This window comes from Centroberyx affinis, unplaced genomic scaffold (genome assembly GCF_046629955.1).
Source record: "Centroberyx affinis isolate AG114_WGS23_722 - 3 ecotype Tasmania unplaced genomic scaffold, CSIRO-AGI_Caff_v1 ptg000363l_1, whole genome shotgun sequence".
Lineage (NCBI taxonomy): Eukaryota > Metazoa > Chordata > Actinopteri > Beryciformes > Berycidae > Centroberyx > Centroberyx affinis.
This window is the reverse complement of record NW_027279034.1, coordinates 25,251-36,309: the sequence shown is the minus strand read 5'-3', so window position 1 is coordinate 36,309 and position 11,059 is coordinate 25,251. Positions and strand designations below refer to the sequence as shown.

Genomic DNA, 11,059 nt, shown 5'->3' with positions numbered 1-11,059 from the left:
AATGTTATATGTAAGGCCAATATACAGTACAGTATACAAAATAATTATGTACAGCTGTTATTAAACAATACCATGAGTGAAACAATAGGCTGGAGAGGGCCCATATCATATTAAAAACTGAATATTCAGATTACTGCCGGCTTGTTTCACTTCAAAGTAGATAAGCCGTAATTGGGAGGCAGAGTCTGTACATTCACTGATGTAACTTACAGGCAACCTAGTTCATCTGATGTAACTTCATTTACTTCTATTTACTCACATACATATTACACAGGGCTTGCACATGCATCTATGATAATTACCAAACGTGGGCAAATAAGCGGCAGCCAGCATGCCCGACATAACCAATGAGCTTGTTACAACGAGCTGCTGTTTACCCAATCCCCATCGTAGAGGTCGGTGAGGCAGAAATGACGGCTCATATACAGAGAGCACAACATCAACATCACTTCAGATCCACAAGCTGAGAATAGACGAAACGGAGAGACACGTACTGAGATACGAGGCTGACTTCAATTGAGATAGCGCCGTGATCCACTGATTAAGGTATGTGCGACAATATTTGTGAATAGAATGTGAACGTATTTTTTTTGTGGCGAAAGGTTAAAAGTGGTGGACAGCCATCAGGCAGCCGGCTAAGCTAACGTGTTAACCTAAAGTTAATCGTGGTTTCTAATCAGCAGACCAGCCAATATGACAGAGAAGAAGTGTGGATATTTGTGATTATCTGTGGTGCGCAGAGTAGCATACTTTAAACGACTAATTATGACAAGAATACTTCCCTCGCATGGTCTTGTTAGGCACTCCAACGTTGCTATCAACAGGTAGATGGAAAAACTATCGGTGTTCATTATCGGACAAGGCATAGTATAATATCCAACCAGCATTGCTAGCCGCATAGAGATATAACACCGCTAGCCGTATTTCCACGTAACTATGTAAGAGAGCACACATCATGAATGCAACGTCCTGACGTTGTTTTCTGTTCCCCAGATTTCGTCATAGGATTTGAACAAAAATACAAGCAAAGATGAGACTGATGTGCTTGGTGTTGCTGGTCGCCGGTACCGTGTTTGCCGATGAAGACAACAAGAAGGAGGACGTGGGAACCGTGATAGGAATCGACCTGGGGACCACCTACTCATGGTAAGAGGTTATCGTTTGGCTGTTTAAAAACGGTGTCACACTGGAATGAAATGAGTAATGCTTTTCAATGATAATAATTACTAAAAATCTTTGCTGCAGTGTTGGAGTGTTCAAGAACGGCCGTGTGGAGATTATTGCCAACGACCAGGGAAACCGCATCACCCCATCATATGTGGCCTTTACCAGTGAAGGTGAGCGTCTGATTGGTGATGCTGCCAAGAACCAGCTGACCTCCAACCCTGAGAACACAGTCTTTGATGCCAAGAGGTTGATTGGTCGCACTTGGGGTGACTCCTCTGTGCAACAGGACATCAAGTACCTGCCCTTCAAGGTAAGTTTCTTACTCTGATGGTATGAAGTTAAGTGTGTGGTTGTAGGGTCTGAAGTTATTTAGACAGTATTTTTAGCGGCAGACTTTCTAAATTGATGTTTCTTCCTTGCTCTCTAGGTTATTGAGAAGAAGAGCAAGCCCCATATCCAGGTCGAAATTTCTGCTGGCCAGATGAAGACATTATCCCCTGAGGAGATCTCTGCCATGGTGCTGACTAAGATGAAGGAGACTGCTGAGGCTTACCTGGGCAAGAAGGTACAAAATTTGTTTCCATATCTAATCATACACTGGTCCTGAACGAGTGTTGGATGTGTTGATTTGATTTCCCCTTCTGTTTCCTCAGGTCACACATGCTGTGGTCACTGTCCCTGCCTACTTCAATGATGCCCAGCGTCGGGCCACCAAGGATGCTGGAGTCATCGCTGGTCTGAATGTTATGAGAATCATAAATGAGCCGTAAGTGTCTTATAACAATGTTTATCATCTGCTGTAATTTAGAATAGAATAAACTTTATTGTCCAGCCGAGGCAGGAAAATTGTCCTTGGTCTCACCCAGGAAAATATAAACACAAACATATCCACAAGTTAAAAAAAACATCAACAAACATCATTTGAAGGCAGTCTGGAAACATTTTCTTCCTTATTATATTTTCTCATAATATATTATTTTTATTTTACTTGCCTTCTCCAGGACTGCTGCCGCCATTGCCTATGGCCTGGACAAGAAGGAGAGTGAGAAGAACATCCTTGTGTTTGATCTGGGTGGTGGCACTTTTGATGTCTCCCTCCTCACCATTGACAACGGTGTGTTTGAGGTGTTAGCCACCAATGGTGACACTCACCTGGGAGGTGAAGACTTCGACCAGCGCGTCATGGAGCACTTCATCAAGCTGTACAAGAAGAAGACTGGCAAAGACGTGCGCAAGGACAACCGTGCTGTGCAGAAGCTGCGTCGTGAGGTTGAGAAGGCGAAGAGGGCCCTGTCTGCCCAGCACCAGGCCCGCATTGAGATTGAGTCCTTCTTTGAGGGAGAAGACTTCTCTGAGACCCTGACCCGTGCCAAGTTTGAGGAGCTGAACATGGTAAGTTGGCCACCTCATCAGTTGAACTATTGCACCACAAAAACATTCTTTGTTTATAGAACGTTGCATTAGGCAAGCCTTTTTACCTTGTCTTTTATTTTGTCCAGGACCTGTTCCGTTCCACCATGAAGCCTGTACAGAAGGTGCTGGAAGATTCTGACCTGAAGAAGCCTGACATTGATGAGATTGTTCTGGTTGGAGGCTCCACCCGTATCCCCAAAATCCAGCAGCTGGTGAAGGAGTTCTTCAATGGCAAAGAGCCCTCCAGGGGCATCAACCCTGACGAGGCCGTGGCCTACGGAGCTGCTGTGCAGGCTGGAGTTCTGTCTGGAGAAACGGAAACTGGTAGGTCATCATCCTGAGACAGTACACAGTGATACAGTCTGTGCCACTGCATCAAGCTTGCACAATAGAAGACTTGGGCCATTTTACTTCAAGGTTTTTTGAACTTCTCGTACAGTTCCCCTACTTCTCGACGTGTGCCCTCTGACCCTTGGTATTGAGACCGTTGGAGGAGTAATGACCAAGGTGATCCCCCGGAACACTGTGGTGCCCACCAAGAAATCCCAGATCTTTTCTACCGCTTCTGACAACCAGCCCACTGTCACCATCAAGGTCTATGAAGGTAAGACTTAGACCGCTTCCTGTAAACTAGCCAAACACAATGGAAAGAATTTTCACAAAATATTTCATATGTGTGATTACGTTGCTTCATTCTTGTGTATAGGCTGATAAATTATGAGAAATGTTGCATAACTCTGGATATGGTTATAATTTCAAACTTTCTCTTTAGGTGAGCGTCCCCTGACAAAAGACAACCATCTGCTGGGCACCTTTGACCTGACTGGTATCCCTCCTGCGCCTCGTGGTGTACCCCAGATTGAGGTCACCTTCGAGATTGATGTCAATGGTATCCTGCGTGTCACCGCTGAGGACAAGGGAACAGGCAACAAGAACAAGATCACAGTCACCAACGACCAGAACCGACTGACACCTGAGGATATCGAGCGCATGGTGAATGATGCCGAGCGCTTCGCCGATGAGGACAAGAAGCTGAAGGAACGCATCGATGCCCGCAACGAGTTGGAGAGCTATGCCTACTCTCTGAAGAACCAGGTGGGCGACAAGGAGAAGCTTGGTGGAAAGCTGTCCGACGAGGATAAGGAAGCCATCGAGAAGGCGGTGGAGGAGAAGATTGAGTGGATGGAGTCCCACCAGGATGCCGATCTGGAAGACTTCCAAGCCAAGAAGAAGGAGCTGGAGGAGGTGGTGCAGCCCATCGTCAGCAAGCTTTACGGTAGTGCCGGTGGACCCCCGCCCGAGGGTGGGGAAGGTGAGCAGGATGAGAAGGATGAGTTGTAGGCAGGTACTGGTCAACTCAAGTTCTCTCTGTCGCCCCTTGCCTCTCTGGTAGCGGCACCTAGATGTACATAATGGACATAAGGGAAACAGTCACTCCTCTGCACAAACTGTCACTGGAAAACGGGTACAAGCTCCTAAACCAAAAGCCAAAGCTACGGCATGGACTGCTGCTACCAGGCGGACAGAACACAGCGCTAACCCCATTAGCTCCAGAGCTAACCTTGAGGCTAAAGCTACGGCACGGCCCGCTACTTTCAGGCGGACAGCAAGACAGACTACTCCCGGACGGACAGTGCAGCCTGCTCATGGATCCGATGATATGGTCACCATACTCATTGAGCACTCGATAACGAAGGATATCAGCATGGCAAAGTTAGAGAACTGCTTTGTCCCGAACACCTCAGTCAGTCAGTTAAACAAACAGATACTGGATATTATTGCTCCAAAAAACAGTGCTGGAAAGCTGAATGCAGGTGGCAAAAAACAAAACTCAGGGTTCATCATGATATTTACAAAGAGAAACTATGCATCTACAGTTTGGAATTGAAGAGAGCAAGACAGTCAAATTTTTCTGACCTCATCAGCAAAAATACTAAAAATGCAGTGTTTTATTCTCCACTGTTGACATGCTGACTAACCCTCAAGTGATGGTAGCCCCTGAACTGCTCTCTACACAGCCATGTAATGACTTTGCCTCCTTTTTTATTGAAAAGATTCAGAAGACTAGACAAGAAGTCAGCACTTCCATTTCAAGTAAAATTTCTATGTCACCGTTGTATTCATTCAAAACAAATCTAGTGAACATGACACATTTTACTCCAGTTGATAAAGCAGTAAATGGTTTTACTGGTTTCTGCTCTCCTAAAGTGTTACAAACCCGCCAGACCCCTCAGGTCTTCAGGTGCTGGTCTGCTTACTGTTCCCAGGGTCAGAACAAAAGATGGAGAATCAGCTTTTTGTTTTTATGCACCACATGCCTGGAACAAACTTCCATATAATCTGAGGTCTGCTTCCACTTAAGAATCTTTTAAATCAGGGCTTAAATGGTTTCTGTTTGCCAGGGATTTTTAAGAAATTTAGGTTTAGCTCATTTGCACTGGAATATTTATTATTTTGTATTTTATATCTTTTTGCACTGTCTTTTTGAATGTCTTTTTTTTATGTCTTTCTACTGGAAAGACATTGAAGTAAATGTTTGATACAAAACTGATTTTGTTTCTCTTATTACATGAGTTTATATTTCTACAGGGTATGACTTTTGGCAAGGACCACTCTATATCTTTCACATGGTTGTACAGTTATGAAATCTTGGCAGAAACAATTGGGGTGGTGGTGAATCAAGGTTAAAATGTTAAATCAAGTGCTCCAGTGTTTGATACAATGGCCTGGGGCTGAGCCATGTTCATTTTGTAGTAGGCCTACGCCTAGCTACTTGGAAAATGTAACTTGAAACACTTGACTGATTTCAGGCTATTCCACAACAATAACCACAAGCAATTACACTGTAGTACTTATTAAACACTTTAATACAACATTGATATAACTATCCACAACACCCAGGCACGTCATGTTATTACAGTCACAATACAGTCACTGTGTATGACTCCCTGAGTGTCCATCCCTCCGAACACAAAGGCCAGCTGTATCGTCTCTGCTGAGGCACCTGGGCCCTGGGCTTGGTCCCCTTCTCCATTCCCCTCGACACACACCTTCCAAGGCAATAAACACGCAGAGTGATCTAAACGGTTAGGCGGCAGATCCCCTTCAAATTTCATCAGGATCCATCGACTTTTGTCTGCAAGCAGAGAAAGGATAACTTCAAAGATGGAATACAAGCTCTACAAATACATTTTCTTGGATTTTGTGATAGGATTTTAGTCAAGAGCTACAATGCTCCATAGCCTGTACAGCTGTAGAACTGAACAATTCATATATGATATTAAGAGTTAAGTGCAACCACAACAAACCAGCATTAGCTCACACATATCTTGTCTTAAGGAAACTTCTGTGTACCAGTGTTAAATCTGTGCATGGTGTTGCTGGCTCCATCTGCAGTCATTCCTCCAAAGATGTAGATGTTCTTGCCCAGCACCACAGCTGAGTGGGCTGCTACTCCTGCAGGGATGTCTCCTTTGGCCTGCACTTTCTCCCACTTCATGCTACCTTTAAATAGTAGACCCACAGTTAGACTACTTTGAAAGAAACAAAATGGTAACTTCAAAGCATCCCTCTGACTATTGATAAGGTTTGAGGCCTAATTGATTCTCATGCTGCTATTTCCCAGCATTTGTCTCATTGAATAATCATTCAATGAGACAAATGCTGGGAAATAGCAGAACGCTGATCCTCTGATTATGATTCAGGAGAGTTAAGGCTTACTGGTGTCAAGCGAGTACATATCGCTATGGAATTTGTCTCCAGCCATTCCTCCGTGAATGTAGATCCTTGAGCCCACTGTTACAATAATGTGGCCGTGCCTGGCAGGGGGATGTTTGCCTTGTGTTTCTGGTTGGGACCAGGAGGAGGACGCTGGGAACAGAGTGAAGGCATGCACATTAAGATAAAAGCTATGAATCCACAAATTTGGTTGTTGCTGTCAATATGGCATATGAAAATCAATTGAGAAATAGCAAGGCATGGTGTTTGAAGGTGATATTTCAACTTGGTAGAACATTTTCTACCGAGACAGAGTGAGCTAGTGTCACAAAAGCAATGTCTGAATTATTTTAAAATCTTCGCTGCTGTTGAACAAATGTCGTGTGCCATCACATAAACTTGAAAAGGGCCAATGTTGAGTTGCCTAAATCAGCATTTTTGATTAAATTGTTAGCACAGAGTTGGTTTGTGAAGAGGTAAGACCTTTATGTAAATAATATAGGATGGCTTGTCAGGTGGCATCAGACAGTTTAGCTAACATTAAACATACAGAGAATGACACATGTCCATCAGAGATCATTATTGGTCAACCACCAATCCCCATTTACTTTCATTTTGAAAACCTAGCCTAAAAATCATACTTCCATCATGTACATGATAAAGTAATTAATAGCCTACTATTCCTTGTGTGCAGGGTCACCCATGCAAATTTTGCCTGATGGGAATTATCCATATTGAATAGAGCTGAACAATTAACAAAAAAAAAAATTGAAATCGCAATATGAACTTATACAATTTCCAAACCGCAGAGGCTGCAATTAATTGCTTAAGAGAGCCGTCCAAAAAGGATTTTTGTTCTAAAAAAATCATGACAAGAAAAACTTGTGATGGTATGACTCGCAGTTTATATCACAATTACAATATTCTGTCAAATAATTGCAATTCGATCTTTTGTCAGTATCTTTCAGGCCTAATATTGAACTGCGGAAAAAAGCCTGAATGTTGGCGGTAACAGCAGACCCCCTTAACTGTGTCTGCTGGAGATAAAAGATAAAATTGACCTGATGTTTACATACTTCCTTTGTGTGTGCTAGCCTAAAAAGTGAAAATGTTCTAACAGTGTTGCAGCAAGCTGACACATTCTTATCTTTGATGGTTTGACCAATGGAAGTCGGAGTGGAATCAAAGACGATTCCATTGTAAAGCACTGCTCATTAAAAAAAACCCCAAAAAAACAAAAAAAAACAAGTTTTAAAAAATGGTTTATTCAACACTAACCTATATCAAAGACATGAAGTTTGGGGTCTGACACTGGTGCAGCCCCTGCTTCCCCGCCAGAAAAGACATACAGTCTGTCCCCTAGGCAGGCCGAGTTGGTGTGGTATGTCCTGGGACTGGGGGGTTTCCCGTTCACCGATACAGTCTTCCAGCGTGACCCACTGTCTGGACAAGTATACACATGTACAGAATGGACACTGAATCCCATTTATCAATATAAATATTATGTGGCAATATACTGTCACATACTGTACAACCAGTCTGTAGGAAGGTCTTTACACCACAACCACTTTGGTGACAACACAGTTAAACATCAAGTGGTTTTGCCACCTGTGCAAACTGTTCATCTAAACTGATGTGACTCTGATTACACAACACTTACTCTATATGGAAATGAAAAACTAGACAAACTTAAAGGAATAGTTCACCCAAAAATTTAAATTCAGTCATTATCTACTCATTCTCATGCCAGTACAAACTCGGGTGAGTGTTTTCTCTTCATACAACTTACCTGGAGTTCTCCAGGCTCGCTGCTGGAGGAGCTTCTTCCAGTGAATGGAAAGTGAATAGGGAGCTGGACATTCTGCTTCAAAAAAAAAATTACTCCATAAAGCTTGTGTAGTATAATCAAAGTCTTCTGACACCCGACGATCGCTCTATGAGTCGAAAAAACACGTTATTTGATCCATTATTTCATGAAAATCTGAGTCGATCGCCATTGCATGTACTTCCGCATTACCAAACCTCACGAGATGGAGGTCGCGCACTATCGCACACAAACCTTGCGCGGCCACTTGTGTGCGTTTCTGGAGTAATTTTATGGACATTTAAGAAGCTCCTCCAGCAGTGATCCTGGAGAACTCCAGGTAAGTTGTATGAAGAAAAAACACTCACCCGAGTTTGTACTGGCATGAGAATGAGTAGACAATGACCGAATTTTAATTTTTGGGTGAACTATTCCTTTAAATTGGGATTTACCAGTTAGTTGTAGGTTCTGGATACAATTGCGATTGCCGCTCTGCTGCGCCCCACCAAACACCCACAGGCTCTGTGGGTGGCTCTCCGGCACAAAGCTGCAGTGTTCGTACCTGGCCTCCAAGCCCTCCCACTCTGGAATGTCCCATTCATGTTGATCTGGTGGAGCCAAAAAGGATAAAGACCTGTCAAAAAACTGAGTCAGAGTAATGAGAACCAGACTAATTTCCCTGCCAATTACATAACATATGAGAAATTTATCTCGCCAACATGGTGCTGTGACAAGTATAAAGGTGATACATTACTACCTGAGATGCAGAGTAATTTACCAATACATAAGATATGATGTTACAATTTGTTGTGCGATAATCTATGGCAGCATCCATACAGAAGCCCTATTCAGATTTCAAAGGCATGCTGTTCTAACCCACAAATGGTGACTATAGAAGACATCAGGCTATGCCGCCATAAATCTACAGGACCATCAGACAGGCAGCACCATTCACTAGTCACTTAAACTAAATATTACAGGGTTGAGTGTGTGAGTGCAGGTATGTCACTGGGGTTATCAAGTGGGCCCCCCTCCCACCACAAATGTTCAGTTGAAATAGGCCCACAACACCTCCAGATTTCTTGTGTCACAGAACCAACACCCTTGATATCAAATACAGCTAAAATCAGCTACCCCTTCCTTCCTGACCTGTCGCTTAGGCTTATCCCTAGTTCCCCATATTACACAATTTCTAAACACGCTACAGATCTCAAAAACAATAGGCTGATGAATAATAATGCAAAATCTACATATCTGGACAAAGCAGATTTTTGTGTTACTGTTTTGAATTTGGTTATATCACTATGTCTAGTATTTTATTTTTTACAGAGGTATATATATGTCATAACCCTGCAACAAGGCAACTTTGCTGACAGCAGCAAACACATCTTTACCTAGATTTATGATGTGAGATTCTGAGAAACTTCCACTGGGGTTGGCTCCCCCAACGATAAGGATTTGTCCTTTGCCTCCATCTCCAGAGGGAGTGTAGGTGCAGTTATGGCCCACACTGACACCTGGGCCACTTCCCCTGGGTATCAAGGAATACCTGTAGACAACAAAACTAATTTCAGCAAAACGAAAAGGTAGCTTCTTGGTCACATCACGAGTGCAATGAATTAGCTGTAATTTATTCACCATATTCCTTCTCTTGGTTTGTCTTGAGGGTCAAGCACTGGGAGAAATTCCATATCTGTTGGAGACAAAAGAATTGACCCGATGTCAATATTCAGTATGTTTATTCCAACCATTTTTACATATTTCCCATATCAATGATCACCATATAGCCTACATTTTAGGGTGATGGGCACTCTATCCAAAATGGCTGAAACAAGCTATGAAGACAATCAGCACCAAAACATTCAACATGGCAAGGTGGTAAACAATTCTCATAAGGCTCTTGTCTATACATTGGCATTAGGACTTCGTCAAGGAGACTACGCCATGTAGGACTGAGCCTGTTACCTTTTTCAGTGGTGATTGTCTCAGTGATTATCTCGCATTATGTCTCAGAGCAGCATCACCTGTGATTAACTTTGAAGACTACACAAATTATAAACCCCATGAGGTGAAGAATACTTTTACTTTTTATTATGTTCCTACCCATACAGGATCTCCAAAAAGATACCAGCAAGAGGAAAAATTCACAAAAATAAAGCCCACATGAAATTTACGATCAAAACAACCGAAAATATGTTTTCTTCATTCGTCTTGTGAGCGCTAAGTGAGGAGTGGCTTATGCAATACAGTTGCTAAAGACAGAAGAGTCTGAAGTGAACAGTGGCGAAATCTAGCGATAAAGTCAACAGACAACGCTGCGTCCCAAGTATTATTGTAAGTATTATAAGCCACACTTCTATGTTGTTAACCGGTCCGTGTGTATATCTTCCTCCCCACAACCATGTCCTTCCGGGCGGAGCGTTTTGAGCAGCGACCCGCGGTGTCGTAAAGTTACTGCAAACAGCCACAACCTGACTTTACCTTAGTCGTGTAGAAGGGAGTCTAGCTTTCCGTGTCATTTAGCTGGAGTCGGTATTCTTTGGCACCAGCTGTCCGTCTTTCGTGCAACAGAACGATTAGCATACAATAAAAGCTAACGTTAAATACACATTTCGCTATCTCGGCTCTCTACTAAACGCTACGTTGAAACTCATACTGCGCAAACCTGTACGTTGGCAACGTTGTTGCCGTGGTTGCCTTCGGCGCACGCGCAGTTTTGTCCTTTCCGTGATGCGCTTCCCACGCTCCCAAGCCGATGCCGACCCGCCTTTCATCTTTCATCCTCGCAACCTGAGCAAAGGATCCACTGCCAGTCCAGTCTAGTCCAGTCCAGTCCAGAAAATAGTAAACGGTGGCTATGATAAAACTACAATAAAAACCCCAATATGTTTTACTGTCTATGGATGAAACAGCTGCCACATTCAGATCCTGGTCTGTTTTAACTCACACCTGAGGCTA

General features: G+C 43.2%; 2 protein-coding genes across 5 annotated transcripts; one reads left to right on the top strand and one right to left on the bottom strand.

The window, feature by feature from the left end:
• The first annotated feature begins 390 nt into the window (after positions 1–390).
• On the top strand, positions 391–5,084 carry LOC139641326 (endoplasmic reticulum chaperone BiP-like). Its single transcript, XM_071515647.1, has 9 exons — positions 391–546; positions 994–1,146; positions 1,246–1,477; positions 1,595–1,732; positions 1,821–1,933; positions 2,169–2,559; positions 2,667–2,904; positions 3,020–3,184; positions 3,353–5,084. The coding sequence occupies exons 2-9, from the start codon at positions 1,031–1,033 to the stop codon at positions 3,919–3,921; spliced, it is 1,962 nt and encodes a 653-aa protein (XP_071371748.1). The 5' UTR covers positions 391–546; positions 994–1,030; the 3' UTR covers positions 3,922–5,084.
• Positions 5,085–5,448: 364 nt separating this feature from the next.
• Positions 5,449–10,749, bottom strand: rabepk (Rab9 effector protein with kelch motifs). 4 transcript variants are annotated; one of them, XM_071515652.1, is made up of 8 exons: positions 10,583–10,749; positions 9,740–9,794; positions 9,496–9,650; positions 8,554–8,709; positions 7,576–7,740; positions 6,301–6,450; positions 5,935–6,084; positions 5,449–5,716 (listed from the first exon to the last, which is right to left on the bottom strand). In XM_071515652.1, exons 2-8 carry the CDS (start codon positions 9,790–9,792, stop codon positions 5,487–5,489), a joined length of 1,059 nt encoding a protein of 352 aa, XP_071371753.1. In that variant the 5' UTR covers positions 9,793–9,794; positions 10,583–10,749; the 3' UTR covers positions 5,449–5,486. The 4 variants fall into 4 exon arrangements, with proteins under 4 accessions (XP_071371753.1, XP_071371751.1, XP_071371752.1 ...); XM_071515650.1 differs by lacking the exon at positions 10,583–10,749 and adding an exon at positions 10,187–10,492; XM_071515651.1 differs by lacking the exon at positions 10,583–10,749 and adding an exon at positions 10,205–10,492.
• Between the last annotated feature and the right edge of the window lie 310 nt (positions 10,750–11,059).